Source organism: Oncorhynchus mykiss, chromosome 23 (genome assembly GCF_057628025.1).
Source record: "Oncorhynchus mykiss isolate SJ-2025 chromosome 23, ASM5762802v1, whole genome shotgun sequence".
Classification (NCBI taxonomy): Eukaryota; Metazoa; Chordata; class Actinopteri; order Salmoniformes; family Salmonidae; genus Oncorhynchus; species Oncorhynchus mykiss.
In genome coordinates this window covers 37,799,036-37,819,147 of record NC_143044.1, presented here as the reverse complement: position 1 = coordinate 37,819,147, position 20,112 = coordinate 37,799,036, and the positions used below count along the sequence as shown (strand labels likewise).

At 45.9% G+C, this 20,112-nt stretch overlaps 1 protein-coding gene and 1 long non-coding RNA gene across 3 annotated transcripts in view; one reads left to right on the top strand and one right to left on the bottom strand.

The window, feature by feature from the left end:
* The first annotated feature begins 386 nt into the window (after nucleotides 1-386).
* The window catches only part of LOC110502880 (cdc42 effector protein 1), a 21,562-nt gene continuing 1,836 nt past the window's right edge, over nucleotides 387-20,112 (top strand). Inside the window, exons 1-2 of one of the 2 annotated variants that reach the window (XM_036960612.2) lie at nucleotides 387-589; nucleotides 8,038-11,070. In XM_036960612.2, the coding sequence (XP_036816507.1) occupies nucleotides 10,611-11,070 (460 nt within the window). In that variant the 5' untranslated portion in view covers nucleotides 387-589; nucleotides 8,038-10,610. Of the gene's footprint in view, nucleotides 590-1,296; nucleotides 1,487-8,037; nucleotides 11,071-20,112 lie in introns of those variants that run through there. The other variant, XM_036960611.2, reaches the window with a different exon arrangement.
* On the bottom strand, nucleotides 12,407-13,667 carry LOC110502881 (uncharacterized). Its single transcript, XR_002470387.3, has 4 exons — nucleotides 13,391-13,667; nucleotides 12,990-13,262; nucleotides 12,667-12,899; nucleotides 12,407-12,516 (listed from the first exon to the last, which is right to left on the bottom strand). It is a non-coding gene; the product is annotated as an uncharacterized LOC110502881 (long non-coding RNA).

Genomic DNA, 20,112 nt, shown 5'->3' with positions numbered 1-20,112 from the left:
CATGCCCTGCTCTACAGGAATCTTTCACAATGGCCGGGCAGACACCTCAGTGAAGGCTTGAGGTAGACATTGTTACTAAGAACAGATCTAGGATCAGCTTATTGTTCTTCAGGACTACTACCACAAACATGTGGAGGTGAAAAGCAAAACTGACCATAGATCAGCACAGAGGGGGTACTATTAAAGGGAAAATGTTTCACCAGCCACATCACTGGTGACACTTTGCTTCTTGGCTAATATGTTGAAACTTAACTGCTGACGTGCTAAACTTTTTTGGTACTGTATCAAAAGCGGACTAAATAAAAAAATAACAAAAGATCATTTTTGAGTGGATGTTCCCTTGCAGTTAGTGATAAGATGAGGAAGGGTGTTGGCTTGGTTTTAACAGTTGTGCGGAGTTGGTGTGTGTGTCTGTGTGTGGGTGTGTTGTTGGGGAAGTGGTAAAACATGAAGAGGGGGTGTCATCATCACTGTAACAGCCTTGCCAGAAGCTGGGAATGTTAACTATTTAGCAGCCAGGACATTAAATGCTTTGAAGACCATCTGAGGACACTTCCTGTTGATAAGGATGTAGTATCCCGTTGAACAGGTCAGCACACACTGTACATAGATTTTTTTCTATTTTTCTTTCATTTTGTGTTATTGACTGTACGTTTGTTTATGTGTAACTCTGTGTTGTTTTTGTCGCACTGCTTTGCTTCATCTTGGCCAGGTCGCAGTTGTAAATGAGAACTTGTTCTCAACTGGCCTACCTGGTTAAATAAAGGTGAAATAAATCAAATCAAATAAATAAAAAATGGGCTTTGGATGCCTCTGTGGTGCTTTCTAAAGAGATATTGGAAATCAGTTTCATTACTCTGTGCCATGAAAATTGAATGAAGAATTAAATAAATAAATCATATAATCTATAAATACATTAATCTGTTGGTGTTTAAGACGTTACAGACTGAGGATAGAGACAGGTTTGTGGGCAGAATGGTTTAATTTTACATCAGGCTTGTGACACCTGAGGGTTTTAAACGGTAAGTATAGTCAGGTCAATTGATAACTCGTTTTGGGAGATGTAGCCTGCCCACTACAGCTTCAGGTGTACAAGTGTCTTTCCTATATGATGGGACATATAAAGATGAATCATACTGTAAACGAACCCTTAAAAACGTTTGCTCATTGGGGCTATATTTTGGAATATGTCTTGCAGTTAGAGGAGCGTGCTCGTTCATACAGTATATTCCCCTTGCATGTTCTCTGCTGCTGATTCGACGATGGCCACGTCAGTTTTTGACTAGCCCGCCCCTTATTCACCGACACTCTGTTGAAGCTGAATGCACTAGCTGCGTTGTGCAGCTACGAGACCGGCCACAAGAAGACACAGTACTTTATGATACATTCTGAATTATAAATACGGATTTTGTGGGTTATCATAAAAAAACTACTGGCATTTAATCGTGTCCTATCTGTGTCAATGTCTCTTAGCCTACTTGCCCAGGTAAGTTTTTCTTTGCGCTCAACTTTTTGTTTTGCTTATGCAGTTTACCATTTCATTCGGCTATTTGTTTAAGTATGAAGGCTATTCATTAACCTTCTATAAATGTAATCTCGCAAATATCCATAGACTCACTGTGTCAAGTGAAAGTAAAGTATGGAGTAAAGTTGTTTTGGTTTGTTTAAATTGTTTAATGTTACCTAACTGTCTATTCACAATCAAGTCATCATATTTTATATCTGGAACTATGTATGCAGTCTATGTATACGGTTCTATGGTCCTGTAGCCTAACTTTAGCCTAACATGCACATATGTTATTGTGGGAAAAGTGTCTTGGGTCTGTCCATAGATCATTTGTCATGAAACATAATCTGGCCTGCAGTATATTTTAGGGTTGCTTGTGTTGCAATATATAACAGGTCTATGCTTAGGTCTTATCAGATCAACAATATTGTCCACAAATTATATGCATTATAAACTGGGTGTTTCAAGCCCTGAATGCTGATTGGCTGAAAGCCCTGGTATATCAGATCATATACCACCGGTATGACAAAACGTTTAGTTTTACTGCTCTAATTACGTTGGTAATCAGTTTATAATAGCAATAAGGCACCTCTGTTATTACACTGTTGCATAGGGGGACCCACTAACTGACATATCAACACATTCATGATGCAGCCTCTCCAAATGTCAAGGGTAGCAACACTACTTAAAACAAAGGTCTCATTACTCTGACCTCATTAGGGAGATCACCCAATATAATTGATTGGAGAGCTTGTTAGCTTCACAGCTAACTCATGAAACACTAGATGGAATCAGGCAGATCAATGGAGAGGGTAGGCTCTGTGGTAACATGTTTGTTACTCGATAGCAATGTGCTCTTGGTGCTTAGCTTGCAACACCAGGCAGGTCTATAATTGATCTATTCAGTAGACCTGTTTAAACCATCACATGCCTCTATAGATGTTTGGTTTTCAGTTTTAGCCAGGCGCCGGTCTTACTTGTGCATATTGGACCCAAAAGACCGAGCAAACACCTAAAATCTGAATCTGATGATGAGGTATTCCTTACAAGTTGGCCTTGTCCAATGAGATCCCTTTATTTGAACCCTGGCCAATTGTACCTGTGCCCCACATTCCTCCCATGTGATCCCTTTGGCAGAAAGAAGGGTAAAGAGGGGTGGTTGGAGACAGAAAGAAGGGTAAAGAGGGGTGGTTGGAGAGAGAGAGAAGGGTAAAGAGGGGTGGTTGGAGAGAGAGAGAAGGGTAAAGAGGGGTGGTTGGAGAGAGAGAGAAGGGTAAAGAGGGGTGGTTGGAGAGAGAGAGAAAGGTAAAGAGGGGTGGTTGGAGAGAGAGAGAAAGAAGGGTAAAGAGGGGGGTTGGAGAGAGATAGAGACAGAAGGGTAAAGAGGGGGGTTGGAGAGAGAGAGAGAGAGAGAGAGAGAGAGAGAGAGAGAGAGAGAGAAAGAAGGGTAAAGAGGGGGGGTTGGAGAGAGAGAGAGAAACAAGGGTAAAGAGGGGGGTTGGAGAGAGAGAGAGAAACAAGGGTAAAGAGGGGGGGTTGGAGAGAGAGAGAGAAACAAGGGTAAAGAGGGGGGGTTGGAGAGAGAGAGAAACAAGGGTAAAGAGGGGTGGTTGGAGAGAGAGAGAGAAAGAAGGGTAAAGAGGGGGGGGTTGGAGAGAGAGAGAAGGGTAAAGAGGGGGGTTGGAGAGAGAGAGAGAAGGGTAAAGAGGGGGGTTGGAGAGAGAGAGAGAAGGGTAAAGAGGGGTTTGGAGAGAGAGAGAGAAGGGTAAAGAGTGGGGGTTGGAGAGAGAGAAAAAAGAGTAAAGAGAGGTGGTTGGAGAGAGAGAGAAGGGTAAAGAGGGGTGGTTAGAGAGCGAGATAAGGGTAAAGAGTGGGGGTTGGAGAGAGAGAGAAGGGTAAAGAGTGGGGGTTGGAGAGAGAAAGAAGAGTAAAGAGGGGGTTGGAGAGAGAGAGAAAGAAGGGTAAAGAGGGGGGTTGGAGAGAGAGAGAAACAAGGGTAGAGAGGGGGGTTGGAGAGAGAGAGAGAAACAAGGGTAGAGAGAGGGGTTGGAGAGAGAGAAACAAGGGTAAAGAGGGTGGTTGGAGAGAGAGAGAGAGAAAGAAGGGTAAAGGGGGGGGTTGGAGAAAGAGAGAAGGGTAAAGAGGGGGTTGGAGAGAGAGAGAGAAAGAAGGGTAAAGAGGGGGGGTTGGAGAGAGAGAGAAGGGTAAAGAGGGGGGTTGGAGAGAGAGAGAAGGGTAAGAGAGGGGGGTTGGAGAGAGAGAGAAGGGTAAAGAGGGGGGTTGGGAGAGAGAGAGAAAGAAGGGTAAAGTGGGGGGTTGGAGAGAGAGAGAAAGAAAGGTAAAGAGGGGGGTTGGAGAGAGAGAGAGAGAGAGACAGAAAGAAGGGTAAAGAGGGGGGTTGGAGAGAGAGAGAAGAAGGGTAAAGGGGGGGTTGGAGAGAGAGAGAGAAACAAGGGTAAAGAGGGGGGGGGTTGGAGAGAGAGAGAAACAAGGGTAAAGAGTGGGGGTTGGAGAGAGAGAGAGAGAAGGGTAAAGAGGGGGGGGGGTTGGAGAGAGAGAGAATGGTAAAGAGGGGGTTGGAGAGATAGAGAAGGGTAAAGAAGGGGTTGGAGAGAGAGAGAGAAGGGTAAAGAGAGAGAGAGAAAGGGTAAAGAGGGGTGGGGAGAGAGAGAGAAGGGTAAAGAGGGGGTGGTTGGAGAGAGAGAGAAGGAAAGAGGGGTTGGAGAGAGAGAGAAAGAAAGAAGGGGGGTGGAGAGAGAGGAGAAGAGGGAGAGAGAGAGAGAAAGAGGGTAAAGAGGGGGTTGGAGAAGAGAGAGAAACAAGGGTAAAGAGGGGGGTTGGAGAGAGAGAGAGAAACAAGGGTAAAGAGGGGGGTTGGAGAGAGATAGAGAAACAAGGGTAAAGAGGGGGGTGGAGAGAGAGAGAAACAAGGGTAAAGAGGGGTGGTTGGAGAGAGAGAGAGAAAGAAGGGTAAAGAGGGGGGGTTGGAGAGAGAGAGAAGGGTAAAGAGGGGGGTTGGAGAGAGAGAGAGAAGGGTAAAGAGGGGGGTTGGAGAGAGAGAGAAGGGTAAAAGGGGTTTGGAGAGAGAGAGAGAAGGGTAAAGAGTGGGGGTTGGAGAGAGAGAAAGAAGAGTAAAGAGGGGTGGTTGGAGAGAGAGAGAAGGGTAAAGAGGGGTGGTTAGAGAGCGAGATAAGGGTAAAGAGTGGGGGTTGGAGAGAGAGAGAAGGGTAAAGAGTGGGGGTTGGAGAGAGAAAGAAGAGTAAAGAGGGGGTTGGAGAGAGAGAGAAAGAAGGGTAAAGAGGGGGGTTGGAGAGAGAGAGAAACAAGGGTAGAGAGGGGGGTTGGAGAGAGAGAGAGAACAAGGGTAGAGAGGGGGGGGTGGAGAGAGAGAAACAAGGGTAAGAGGGGTGGTTGGAGAGAGAGAGAGAAAGAAGGGTAAAGAGGGGGGGTTGGAGAAAGAGAGAAGGGTAAAGAGGGGGTTGGAGAGAGAGAGAGAAAGAAGGTAAAGAGGGGGGGTTGGAGAGAGAGAGAAGGGTAAAGAGGGGGTTGGAGAGAGAGAGAAGGGTAAAGAGGGGGGTTGGAGAGAGAGAAAGGGTAGGGAGAGAGAGAGAAGAAGGGTAAGGGGGGTGGAGAGAGAGAGAAAGAAGAGGGGAGGAGAGAGGATGAGTGCTGCAGGAGAATGTTAGGGTCAAGGTGGGAGGGGTTGGAGAGAGAGAGAGACTAAGGAGGGATAAAGTGGTGGGGGCGGGGGGAGGGGGGGGGTTGGAGAGAGAGAGAAACAAGGGTAAAGAGTGGGGGTTGGAGAGAGAGAGAGAAGGGTAAAGGGGGGGGGGGGGGGTTGGAGAGAGAGAGAATGGTAAAGAGGGGGGGTTGGAGAGATAGAGAAGGGTAAAGAAGGGGGTTGGAGAGAGAGAGAGAAGGGTAAAGAGGGAGTTGGAGAGAGAGAAAGAAGGGTAAAGGAGGGAGTGAGAGAAAGAAGGGTAAAGAGGGGGGTTGGAGAGAGAGAAGAAAGAAGGGTAAAGAGGGGGGTTGGAGAGAGAGAGAAAGAAGGGTAAAGAGGGGGGTTGGGGGAGAGAGAGAGAGGAGGGTGAAGAGGGGGGGTTGGAGAGAGAGAGAGAAGGGTAAAGAGGGAGAAGTGAGAGAGAATGGTAAAGAGGTGGGTTGGAGAGATAGAGAAGGGTAAAGAAGGGGGTTGGAAGAGAGAGAGAAGGGTAAAGAGGGGGGTTGGAGAGAGAGAGAAGGGTAAAGAGGGGGGTTGGAGAGAGAGAGAAAGAAGGGTAAAGAGGGGGGTTGGAGAGAGAGAGAAAGAAGGGTAAAGAGGGGGGTTGGGGAGAGAGAGAGAAAGAAGGGTAAAGAGTGGGGGTTGGAGAGAGAGAGAAAGGTGAAGAGGGGGGGTTGGAGAGAGAGAGAAAGGTAAGGGGGGGGGGGTTGAAAGCGAGAGAAACAAGGGTAAAGGGGGGGGTGGAGGAAGAGAAACAAGGGTAAAGAGGTTGGGTTGGAGAGAGAGAAAGAAGGGTAAAGAGGGAGTTGGAGAGAGAGAAGGGTAAAGAGGGGGGGTTGAGAGAGAGAGAGAGAAGGGTAAAGAGGGGGGGTTGGAGAGAGAGAGAAACAAGGGTAAAGACGGGAGTTGGAGAGAGAGAAAAACAAGGGTAAAGAGGGGGGTTGGCGAGAGAAAGAAGGGTAAAGAGTGGGGGTTGGTGAGAGAGAGAAGGGTAAAGAGGGGTGGTTGGAGAGAGAGAGAGAAGGGTAAAGAGGGGGGGGTTGGAGAGAGAGAGAGAAACAAGGGTAGAGGGGGGGGGGGGTTGGAGAGAGAGAGAGAAACAAGGGTAAAGGGGGGGGGTTGGAGAGAGAGAGAGAAACAAGGGTAAAGAGGGGGGGTTGGAGAGAAGAGAAACAAGGATTAACAGGAGGAGTGAGAGAGAGAGAGAAGGGTAAAGAGGGGGGTTGGAGAGAGAGAAAGAAGAGTAAAGAGTGGGGGTTGGAGAGAGAGAGAAGTGTAAAGAATGGGGGTTGGAGAGAGAGAGAGAAGGGTAAAGGGGGGGGTGGAGAGAGAGAAAGAAGAGTAAAGAGTGGGGGTTGGAGAGAGAGAAAGAAGTGTAAAGAATGGGGGTTGGAGAGAGAGAGAGAAGGGTAAAGAGGGGGGGTGGAGAGAGATTAAAGGAAGCTATGGATGCTTGTTGTAGAAGCAAAAATGTTTTCTTAGTTTAGGAGAAGTGTTGCTCTCTTTTCCTTGGATTCAAATAGAGCAACAGCTAAGAGGAATGTAAGGTAATTGGATGTCACAGGGGGAGTGAAGAAATGCAGTCTTATCTTGTATGTTTGTTCACCTGGTTAAGTTAGTGAGGGAGGGACTTAAAAAGGGACTGGAGTTTGGCAAGGAGGAGATGGGTCAAATGAACACTGGTTGGGATACCTGACAAGTCATTATTCTGTATAAAATCCTGACTCATTCAATCAATTAAATTAGAGATAACTGAGAGTACAGTATCTCTCCAGCAGGTTCGTGTTATTTGTCATCTTGTTCTGGGGGAGCCCTAAACCTAACCCTAACCTTAAGCCTGACCCGAACCACACTGCTAACCTTAATGGCTAACCTTAACCTTAAATGAAGAGAAAAGCACATTTATGTTTTCATACATTTTTACCATATAGCCAATTTTTTATTTGCCGCTTGCCCATCTAGCAGAAATCACTCAGTTCTGCCTACAGGGCAAGATTCATGACAATAAACACCAACCGCATCTCTCCAGTCTTTTGATCTAGCTGTGTGTCTGTGCGTGTATCTCTCCAAACCCTGAGAACTTGATCCAGTACAGTAACACAGCCAGCCAGTCTCAGACCTGAAGGTGGTTTGGTTCTCCTTGTCTGTCTCTGATGTGATGGAGAGAGAGAGAGAGGCCAGAGATGTTGCTCCCAGGAATCTGTTCACGCACACAACTCCTATTAGAGCCGGGCTTCTCTGGTTTACATCTAGGGTGCATCCCAAATGGAACCCTATTCACTACAGAGTGCAATCCTTTTGACCAGAGGCCTATGGGCCTATGGGCTCTGTTCAAAAGTAGGGACTAGGGTGCCATTTGGCACGCCACCATACCATACCTCACATGCCAGGCAGTGAACATCTACCATGCCTCAGCTTGGCTCACAGGCATGGCAGATACATGGTGAAGGAATGGATGGATGGGTCTGTGGTGTAGCCTAAAGCACAGATGTTCAGGAAACCCCCTGAATACTTCACTTGTATCATTTTGGCCTTTTTGAAATTTGTTTAGAAATGTTGAGCCAGTTGAATTACTGTCAAAACAGAAACTATTGTAGCAGTTACTACTTGGGTAGTGGCAGGAAAACAGACTAGAGTAGAAAAAGGAGTGGAAAATTTGGTGAATACACAAAATTGACCGTAACAGCTGCACTCCAAACACCAGATGATTTATGTTTCACTATATTCCTGTGTGTGCCTTGCCCATGCACCAGGTACCATGACCTACCATATATAACTCCCTGTCTCCCCCTCTCTATCTCTCCCACAGCAGACGACATGTTTTCAGTGAGGCCAAGTTTGCTTCCCAGATCCTGATAACCAGAGAGAACCAGCACAGACCCATAGAGAGGGAGGTCAGAGCCAGGACAGAGCCCAGGAGAAGAAAGGCCAAAAAGAGGGAGTCTGGACGGTCGGACGAGGGCAAGAAGAGATCCAGGGATTAGGGGCTAATCCAGGCCACAACCAATCCCCAGAGAAGTCCCCCCTTTTTGCTTCTGAAAACACAGACAGCCGCCCGGATTACTGCATTAAACGTATTACCTTTTAGAGACTTAACATAACAGGGTTTGGTTTCAGCCCTGCTCAGATGCCTGGATATGCGTACCTCTGAAAACAAATGACCAGAAGGAGAGGAGGAGGAGGACAGGGCAGGGGGGAGATGCTAGGACATATAGGAGACGTATAGGAGACATATAGGAGACGTATAGGAGACATAAGAGACGTATAGGAGACATATAGGAGACATATAGGAGACGTATAGGAGTTGTATAGGAGACATATAAGAGACGTATAGGAGTTGTATAGGAGACATATAGGAGACGTATAGGAGACATATAGGAGACATATAGGAGACATATAGGAGATGTATAGGAGACGTATAGGAGACATATAGGAGCGTGGGGATAAACCTCTGTGCTACAGCTGTGTCTGCAGGAGTCAGACCAAAGGTCAACTAAGTGGCCCTCTATCTCTCTCTTTCCAAGCCCCTTCGAGTCTGGTAAGGACAGACTCGACCCCCACTGAGCGTGGGCCAAAGATCCTCCGACTGAAACAGGATTACAGTAGAGCAGAGCTCCAGGCCCTTCTGTTAGTAAAGTATGATGGGGTCAAGATACCTCTCCTCCTCTTGAAATACATGATTGAAACTGAGGAGTGTCTGCTTCATATTCACACACAGGCTGAGAAGGGCATGATTGCTTTCGCCTCTGCGGCTCACAGTCACACAGGAGGGTTAGTAAGAGATGTTGAGGTAGTGGTGTGAACTCTGACTGTATGAAGTCTGGTTATGACTGTCTGGTTAGTGCTCTCTAGAGGTTCAACATCACACCTAATAGAAGTCTGGTGAGTAAACCCCTGGTACTGCTCTCTCTCCTCTGGTCTGTGGTGTGAGGTGTGCTTCCTCCCTCTGCTGCTCCCAGCTGCCCCTCTTAAAACGCCAGCCAGTCGAGACCTAGAGAGAACCTGGGACTGTAGTTAGGAGCAAATTGAAAGTCTGCTTTAACTGTGACCCAATTCCATTCAGAGGTCTGTTCCAAGTAATTAATAAAGCCAGGCTATTGCGCGTGGGAGGGCCTCGGCAGTGGAAAGCACTTAAAAGAACCAGAAGACCTTGTCAGTGTACTCTAGAATATGAAAATATTTCGGAAAGCGATATCCATTACTCCACTGGTTAAAGAGAACACAGGAAAATGATTTGCCCGTCTCCTGCCAGCGTTGACCCACTGGTGTAAAGTCAGATAAGTGATTTTCTTCGCTGACTTTTGTCAGTATTTTGTGCACTTTTGGCCCTGTGTTTTTATCTGCTGGAACAAACTTGGCATGTTTGTATACGAGGTTTCTGCTGCTGGTGAAATCCGTTTGAAGTGCTGAATGAGGGTCCCTACCCTGCTCTTAAAGACGGATAAAACAAGTATTTCAGTGAAATATGACGTGATATGATTAATTAGCCCTCACGTTGTAGCAAGACACAGGACGAGAGAGAATCAAAATACCCTGAATCTCCCAGAAAAACCAGACTGACGTTTAATTTGTTCACGAGAGCAGCGACAGGAGAGTTACTGTGGTCTAAATTTAGATAGTTCCAGAACAATGGACTTTGGAACCCGGAACGTTGATGTCTAACAGAAGGGCAGGGTCTGTAGAAAAAGCTGATCCAGTTACTTTCTAACTGAATGTTCCAGTTAGGGAAGTGTTCTGCCAGACCCCTACCTGGTTCTATGTCAATACACCAAATCAATCTCTAGCAAAGAAAGTCCCTTCAGAATACCTAGACTGTTGTTATAGCTGAATTTGAGCCTCTCCTAGATGGAGAGTCAAATACATTTTTTTTGCTTCATTTTAATAAATGGTTCCAGTGTACAACCGCAGGAGGGATATTTGCAGCTGGTACTGGGGTTCTTCCCGAGCTGATGTTTTATAAACCCAAAGCCCAAAAGAACTGTCGAGCCCAGCGTCTCTGACCACACTCAAACTTGAGGCGGATTCCAGGAACTGAACGGCATACTTTTCTCCTCCATTTCTCTCCACTTAATCCAGCTCGATATGGATGACAACAAACAGCAGCAAATGGGACTGAAATTGCAAACAGCACATGATAACAAGAGAATACAATAGATTTCTCCATTACTGAGGTTGACCCTACAAAACCTGATGTTGAAATTCTATTCAAAACGATCACAATCATTACTTTTGAGACACACAATTCACCTTGGGAGCATTTCTAAAGCAACTCTCCAGTAACAGTTTCTCCAAAGATATTTGAAACAATATTTTCATCCCATTTTTTAGAGGACTTAAAGGGATTTTTGTCATTTTTAGAAGACCGTACCCTTGGCCATCACCATGAACCTGGGGAAGATCCCTGGGCTGAAGGGCCTGGTGGCCGGCTCTCAGGGGAAACGTCGTTTCAAAGGGGACCTCACCCTGGACATGATCAGTCCGCCGCTGGGGGACTTCCAACATACCATGCACGTGGGCCGCGGAGGGGACGTGTTCGGGGACACCTCGTTCCTCAGCAACCATGGGGGGGCCACCAACAGAAACGGGGATGCTGATTCTGTCACAAGCCCTGACAACAAGATTGGGGCGTTCTTCTCTCGGACCCTCCGGCGTGTTCGGAAGACACCAGAGCGTCCCAGGGGAGGATCCAAGGACCTGTCCCCGCCACCCCCTCCCATATCCCCCATTATCAAGAATGCAGTGTCCCTCCCCCGACTGGATGTGGACTCACCAAACGGGTGCCCTGCTAAAAACCTCTTCCCAGCCTCTCCTACCTCCCTGGAGGAGACCACTTATGGTTATGGTGAGTCTTACTGTACACCAACATTCACACACACACCTATGCATATACACCTTACATATGTACATACACATTCACACACACACAGTCACACTCACACAATTCACACTCACATACAAACACACATTCCCGTACACATACATTCACACACACTCACATAAACATACACACATTCAGATACATTTGGGGCGGCAGGTAGCTTAGTGGTTAGAGCGTCGGGCCAGTAACTGAAAGGTTGCTGGATCGAATCCCCGAGCTGATAAGGTAAAAACTGTTCCCCGGTAGGTATTGTAAATAAGAATTTGTTCTTAACTGACTTACCAAGTTAAATAAAGGTAAAATAAATATACACACAGAGATACACATTCACACACTGTATGCACGCATCCACACAATAAGTGAACATGCAACTGTACCTGTGGAGGCTTGTAGTAGCTCCTGGACCTAATGTCTTGGCTTTAGCTCAGCAGGCTAACACAGTCTTGTTGCATGCAAGAGACTTGGATTTGATACATGGTCAGTCATAGAAGCAGTAGCTGCCATTGGACAAGCTGTAAAAACGAGCCACAGATTTTCCACAGCTGTCATGATGAATCACCTTGGTTCATACACAACAACCCTCAGCAGCTTGTTGTGTGATAAGAGAAAGCCACGCCAGACATGACTGTGCTGCTATATGTCTGGTCTGAGGCCCAGTGTGACTGACATTAGTTTTTACAATCACTTTGGCACTCATTTCAGAACCTTGTGGTAATTTTTTAAAACTCTAGACACAAAACGGTCATCACTTGTAACACAGGATGTCCAAAACATTGCATTGTGCATTCATATCTTTAAAGAAACCTTGCACTCGCAGAATCATTGGTTCAAATAACTCATTTATCATGAAATACTATTTAGATTACCCACACACAAGATACCGATAGTTTCACTGTGTAGTTGTTCGTACAATCATTAAATATTGTAGTACAAAATATGTGATACATGTTTCATTATGGTTCTACACGTAAATACATCACTGTAAAAGGACTAGTAAAGAGAGTACTACAGACAGTGGAATCATTGAACAACATCTGAAATGTATTGATGATACAAATACAATAAAATCACAACATAGGTATCTTTGAATCAAAGCAAAAATAATTAGCTACAAAGAAAAAACTACAGTAAAATGTCAACTGCAGTGTTCCTCACCTGGCTTACTGTAAAAAGCAAAACAAAGGATTGATTATTGTACTTCTATATTTCCATCAACCTTGTCTTATCCACACTACAATGGATGTTTTCATTAGCCAAACATCTTGGGAAGAATCTTCGGGCCTGGCGAATCCAGGCCTGACACTGGTCTGCCGTGATGTCATTGCATGCGTCATCCATGGCCTGGAGAAGGGTGGCTTGTTTGTGAGGGCGCCTATCATATACCTTCCACCTCCATGTGGAGAAAAATTCCTTAATCGGGTTAAGGAAAGGAGAGCATGGGGGTAAGTACAGGATGGTAAATTGTGGATGGGCCTGAAACCATGCTTGCACCATTTGAGCATGGTGAAACCTGACATTATCCCACACAATGACATAGGTCACGCCATCAACTCTACAGACCTGATTTAGCTCATCAAGGAAGGTTACAAGGAGAGCTGCATTATATGATCCAATATATCTTCCGATATAGCCGCACACATGGTGATGTTGACCCCACGCTGTCCAGGTACTTGGATGGTTGCCTGCTGGCCAATGAAATTCCGACCTCTCCTCGTCTTGGCCAGGTTGAAGCCTGCCTCATCCAAAAAGAGGAATTTGGGATGCTTTTCATCAGCATCCAGCTCCATCACCCTCTAAAAATACATTTTGGAAAGAGAATTACTGATGTAGATGTAGACTTTTTATGGAATTTTTCATAACAGGCATCTTGAAACTGAACATACTCAGTCCTCAGTTGCTTCACTCTGTCTGCATTTCTTTCAAAAGGCACATGGTATAGTTGTTTTAGAGACTCCTGGTGCCTTTTCAGCATGCGTGCAATAGTTGTTCAACAATGTGGAAGCCATAAGTTTGCCAAGTCCTCATTGTCCAAGATGTGCTGCCGAATTTATGTAAGGCGAATATCATTTCTGTCCCGAACCAAATTGAGCACAGCCTACTCTTGTTGGTCAGTCAGAATTTTGCCTCTGCCTCACCTATTTGGCCTAGTCGCAATTCTGCAAGGAAAAGTACAGTGAGAACACATTTAGTCACATCACGTGCTCTGTGGTACATATTGGCATGCAGTATACAGTCATTTGACAATTGAGAGTAGTCTAATGTTTAGTGCATGCTGAAGACTTACCGGTTCTCATTGCGGAAAGTTCTGATGATTGAGGCCACGGTTGATCTTCTGAGGTTTGGTTGAATCATTGTAGCTGCCTCAAGCATTGTCCTGCCATGATTTACAACATGGTCTACAACTGTTGCTCGGATTTCATTGCTGCCGCTGCCTTGTCCTCTACCACATTCCCACACATCTCTTAAACGAGGCCCACGACCACCTCTCAGAAGAGGTGCTTGTCCCCTGCCATTCCTTTGACGACCACGTCCTCCCACTGCTTGACCTCAATTGTGACCTGGATCACCTGCCGGCTCCGTGTTATCGCTATGTTGTTGTAGGTGGATACCACTCATTTCCCTATATTCTCGTACCACAATGTGAAATCAATCATCAGTAACGAGTTGGCAGTATTGGAATAGCAATTACTTTATTAGGTACACCTGCATGTTAACGCAAATAGCCTGCTCCTTCAAACAGTGAATCATGTGACTGCCTGCAACTCAATATATAGAGTATATAGAGTAGAGCGCTTTAGTTGATGTTCGACTAAACATCAGAACGGGCAAGCGCCGTAATCTAAGCAACTTTGATCGTGGGATGATTGTTGGTGCCACACATGGTGGTTCCAGCATCTCAGAAACAGCTGCCCTCCTGGGATTTTTACGCACTAAAGTCTCTAGAGTTTACAGAGAATGGTGCGATAAACAAAACACATTCAGTGAGCGGCAGTTCTGTGGGAAAAATACCTTGTTAATGAGAGAGGTCAGAGGAGAATGTCCAGACTTATTCAAGCTAACAGAAAGGCCAAAAATGCTCAAATAACAGCATTTAAAACAGTGGTGTGCAGAAGGGCATCTCTTAACGTATAACACCGTGAATAATTCAGGCTGTTATGGAGGCAAAAGGGGGTCCTACCCAGTACTAGATAGGTGTACCTAATAAAATGGCCGGTGAGTGTACAGTAATGTCAAATCTGAAAACATGGCCTGGAAAAGTGGTACATGGGACCATAGAAACAGCGTCTGATAAAGAATGATGATGAAATATTACATCCATAGATAATGTAGTCCAATTGGTTCATGTTCCACAGTAATTGGTGTCAGTGGATCTCATTATCCTGAAACTTTCATGATCTGAACATGTCATATTGTTCATCAGTTTCCATAAAACTTTGCATTCAGAGTCATGCAACAGTTGCTTATCATTTTGAGCAGTTGTATCAATTGATAGTTGGATCATTGTAATGAAATTAATAGACAGTCATCTCAGATGTAATGTGTGAATTGCATTTTGAAATGGTAATACTTTGATGGTAAGTTGTCATTTTGAACAGGTGATTTTAGTGCAATGAACAAATGATCTTAGCTTTATGTGTATTGTGTCCAAGCAATTGGAAATTGCTTGTGAGTTTTGTGTCTAGTTTAGAAAAAAGGTTCTGAAATTAGTGCCAAAGTGATGTTAAAAAACTGTAATATCCTCATGTCTCACGGTGGCTATGAAAAACTCCCTAGAAAGGCCAGAACCTAGGAAGAAACCTAGAGAGGAACCAGGCTATGAGGGCTGGTGTTCAAATGTTCATAAATGACCAGCATGGTCAAATAATAAAAATCACAGTAGTTGTCGAGTGTGCAACAAGTCAGCGCCTCAGGAGTAAATGTCAGTTGGCTTTTCAAAGCCGATCATTGACAGTATCTTTACCACTCCTGCTGTCTCTAGAGAGTTGAAAAGAGAGAGAGAGAGAGAGAGAGAGAGAGAGAGAGAGAGAGAGAGAGAGAGAGAGAGAGAGAGAGAGAGAGAGAGAGAGAGAGAGAGAGAGAGAGAGAGAGAGAGAGAGAGAGAGAGAGAGAGAGAGAGAGAGAGAGAGAGAGAGAGAGAGAGAGAGAGAGAGAGAGAGAGAGAGAGAGAGAGAGAGAGAGAGAGAGAAAAAAAAACTTTAATTCACACAGGACACCGGATAAGCACTACACGATCAAGGGGAGACCTCTCCCCGGCATGAGCTTCCCAAGGACAGCACGTTCAAATCAAAACAGCATCAACAAAGTTAGCAGCTAGCAGTAAAGCTAGCTAGCACTTCAATCGATCTAAAAGTTCTAAAGTAAGTGCTACATGATCAAGGGATAGTACTGTGTGTAGTATAGAATTCTACAGTATACAAAAAAGTATATAGTAAGCACTACACTTAAGGCAACTTCGTAGGAAGAAGGAACACTCAAGAACACAGTTCTATAAAAAAACCTTTAAGTTTGTCAAAGATCTCTTCGCAAAGGAAAAGTGCGGAATCCTAAAAACTCCAAAGCCTGAACTGGAAGAACATCTGGAAAAGGTCCACCAGGACATGAAAAGGCATGAGCAGATAATCATCCCACATGACATCCCACCTATTCAACCACCAGAATTCAATCTGGACACTGACCCTCCAAAATGGAGGGAAGTAGAGAACGTTGTCCGAAGAGCAAGAGCGGCCTCGGCTCCTGGGCCTAATGGAGTACCATACAAGCTCTACAAGAACGCATGGCGAAGGGCTGGTGGTGTGCTAATCCCGAAAGAGAAGGATGCGACAGACATCAGTCAATTCCGACCAATCTCCCTTCTCAACGTCGAAGGGAAGATCTTTTTCAGTATAATAGCACAGAGGCTGTCCACTTATCTGGAAAGGAACAAGTACATTGATACATCTGTACAGAAAGCAGGCATTCCTGGTTTCTCTTGTTGCCTGGAACATACTAGTATGATTTGGCACCAGATCCAAACAGCTAAGAAGGACAAGAGAGACCTCTATGTCATCTTCCTCGACCTGGCCAATGCCTTTGGCTCAGTTCCCCATGAACTCCTCTGGGAATCCTTCAACTTTTTCCACGTACCAGAACCCATCCCTACACTGGTAAAGGCCTATTTCCAAGACCTGCAATTGTGTTTCACAACACCTGACTTCACAACAACATGGCAGCGCTTGGAAGTAGGCATAATGGCAGGCTGTACAATTTCTCCTCTGGCCTTCACTATGGCCATGGAAGTCATCATCAGGGCATCGAGATGGGTGGTCGGCGGTGAGAGAACTAAGGAGGGGCTCCGTCTCCCACCTATCCGAGCATACATGGATGACATGACTACACTGACCACCACTGCAGCATGCACCAGGCGGCTACTTGCAAAACTGCAGGATAACATCAAGTGGGCCCGGATGAAAATCAAGCCAAGCAAATCTCGAAGCATTTCCATAGTCAAGGGACAGCTTAAAGATGTGAGGTTCTGCATTGGAGATGACCCGATACCAACGGTGTCTGAGCAACCCATCAAGAACCTGGGTAGATGGTACAACGAAAGCCTCCGGGATAAAGATCAAGTGCAGCAAGTAAGGCAGGACATCACCGACGGTCTTGAGAAAATCAACAAGACCCTACTGCCTGGGAGGCTCAAGCTTTGGTGCCTACAGTTTGGACTTCTCCCCCGGGTAATGTGGCCACTCACCGTCTATGAGGTCCCAATAACAACAGTGGAGAAGATGGAGCGAACCATTACCTCATACGTGAAGAAATGGCTGGGTGTCCCACAATGCTTGAGTAACATCGGCCTCTATGGCAAAGGGGTCCTTGAACTACCTCTTACAAGTCTAACGGAGGAGTACAAGTGCTCTAAAGTAAGACTTCAGATGACATTGAAGGACTCCAAAGACCAGACCATTAGCAAGGCTGCACCTCCCCTACAAACTGGACGGAAATGGACATCATCCAAGGCTGTGCAGCAAGCAACATCAGCCCTGAGACACCAAGACATTGTGGGGAATATCCAGCATGGAAGAGGAGGCTTTGGCCTGGCAGCAAGCAAACCAACGTTCCATAAGGCAACAACATCTGAACGCAGGAAGCTGGTGGTCGAGGAGGTGCGCAGACAGGAGGAGACTGCAAGAAGTGCAAAGGCTGTCTCTCTTGCTAAACAAGGGCAATGGACGCAGTGGGAAGGCCTGGAGAGGAGAAAGATCAACCGGAGTGAGCTTTGGCAAATGGAGGCAAGCAACATCAGCTTCATCATAAGAGCTGTTTATGATGTGCTTCCATCACCAAAAAATCTACATCAATGGTATGGCGAGGACTCGACCTGCCCCCTCTGCCCAGCTCCAGCGACTCTCAGGCATATAATGACAGGTTGCAAGACCAGCCTCTCACAAGGCCGCTACACCTGGAGGCACAATCAGGTCCTCAAGAGCCTGGCTGCAGCACTTGAGACCAAGAGGAGTGCAACCAATTCATTACCTCCAAAAACAAGCAATCCCGTCAAAACAACAACATTCATCCGGGAGGGACAGAAAAGGCCCAAGTATCCTCCTACAAAGCCAGAAACTGGACACCTAGCCATGGCCCGGGACTGGAAGATGCTTGTCGATATTGGCCAGCAACTAATTTTTCCACCTGAGATTGCTTCTACCAACCTTAGGCCAGACATGGTACTCTGGTCCCCTTCACGAAAGGCTGTGTACATCATAGAGCTCACAGTCCCGTGGGAAAACTCTGTTGAAGAGGCCTACGAGCGTAAGAAACTGCGTTACACAGAGTTGGCAGCAGACGCAACTCAGCGTGGCTGGAATGCAAAAGTCTGGCCAGTTGAAGTGGGATGCAGAGGATTCGTGGCTTCTTCCACCATCAGGTTGCTGAAAGAACTTGGAATCCATGGACAGGCTCTGCGGCAGACCGTCAGAGCAGTTTCTCAAGCAGCTGAAAGAGGCAGCCAGTGGATCTGGATCAAACGGAAGGACCCTTGCTGGGCTATAACTTCATGACCCCCCACCCCACCCCCACCTGAGAATCCAATTCAGATCCCTCCAACTTGAGGAGGGCATATGAGGTATGCGGTCAGCTGTAGGACTGGCTCAGGGAAGAGGACGCCCCTGCCTTGCATAGTCCCGTGGGACATCTTAATTGGGCATGGGACACAAGCTAAGGCTTGATCACCCTTTAGCTGGCCACCTTTGATGAGAGTGTTTAGTGATTAAAGGCCGAAACACCCACTGATTCGAAGGCACACTACTGAGGATGTGTCCCAAAATTGACATCTTAACCCAGTCTAAGAAATAAACCTCCCATGCCACTCTGTCAACATCACGGCAAATCTCATGCGAGTGCATTCCATCTATTGGCACAATGGACAGTTTTTAACATCTCGTCCCGTGTTTTATGATTCAGGGATACTACAGTATTGGGTATAGGATTCTACAGTATACTATAGAATTCTATTGTAAGTACTATAGTATTCTATACTGACCTACCAAGCAGAAAGGCAGGACCTGCTCATTTGGTCAAAAATGAGTTAATGTCATTTTGCTACATTAAATACATGCTTAATCACGTGGACAAGTATCCTGCCTCTATTGTGTTTTGGAGATAATGAGGGGTCATTTTTAGCAGTAACTGTACTAGATTACTGTGAAACCAAGGTAAATAAAATATATTTTTCTCAGTTCCACGCAATGAGCAGTTACTGCCTTTTTGCTTGGTAGGGCAGTATAGTAAACTATAGTATTTTTTATGTGGGTATGCAGTCGTTTCTTAACGTACCTTGCATCTAGTTGGTTTCCAGTAGGCCATGAGAGCACTAGTGTGTGACAGGTCATGTGAGTGATCTGGCCTGAGAACAACATGCCTAAGAGGTGATGTCTAACTCAAGAGATAGAGCTTGTGTTTGAAACTGGCAGAAGACTCATCACTCTTTGATGACATAGTTTACACTGCCCTCTGTTGGTGATGGGAGAGCATCTATGGAAGTTCCTTTCTGAATTCTCCACTTACCTTCCCAGCAGAAACTGAGCATAGTCCACTTTACTTCCCAGGAGAGACTGAGCATAGTCCACTTTACTTCCCAGGAGAGACTGAGCATAGTCCACTTTACTTCCCAGGAGAGACTGAGCATAGTCCACTTTACTTCCCAGGACAGACTGAGCATAGTCCACTTTACTTCCCAGGACAGACTAGCATAGTCCACTTCATTTCCCAGGAGAGACTAGCATAGTCCACTTTACTTCCCAGGACAGACTGAGCATAGTCCACTTTACTTCCCAGGACAGACTAGCATAGTCCACTTTACTTCCCAGGACAGACTGAGCATAGTCCACTTTACTTCCCAGGACAGACTGAGCATAGTCCACTTTACTTCCCAGGACAGACTAGCATAGTCCACTTTACTTCCCAGGACAGACTAGCATAGTCCACTTTACTTCCCAGGACAGACTGAGCATAGTCCACTTTACTTCCCAGGACAGACTAGCATAGTCCACTTTACTTCCCCGGACAGACTGAGCATAGTCCACTTTACTTCCCAGGACAGACTAGCATAGTCCACTTTACTTCCCAGGACAGACTAGCATAGTCCACTTTACTTCCCAGGACAGACTGAGCATAGTCCACTTTACTTCCCAGGACAGACTAGCATAGTCCACTTTACTTCCCCGGACAGACTGAGCATAGTCCACTTTACTTCCCCGGACAGACTAGCATAGTCCACTTTACTTCCCAGGACAGACTAGCATAGTCCACTTTACTTCCCAGGACAGACTAGCATAGTCCACTTTACTTCCCAGGACAGACTAGCATAGTCCACTTTACTTCCCAGAACAGACTAGCATAGTCCACTTTACTTCCCAGAACAGACTAGCATAGCTTCTTTGAGATTATTCATGAAGGTAGAACTAGGGTGCCAACTGGAATTTGATTTATTCATCCTGTAAAATAGATTTTTAGATGTTTAAGTTTCTT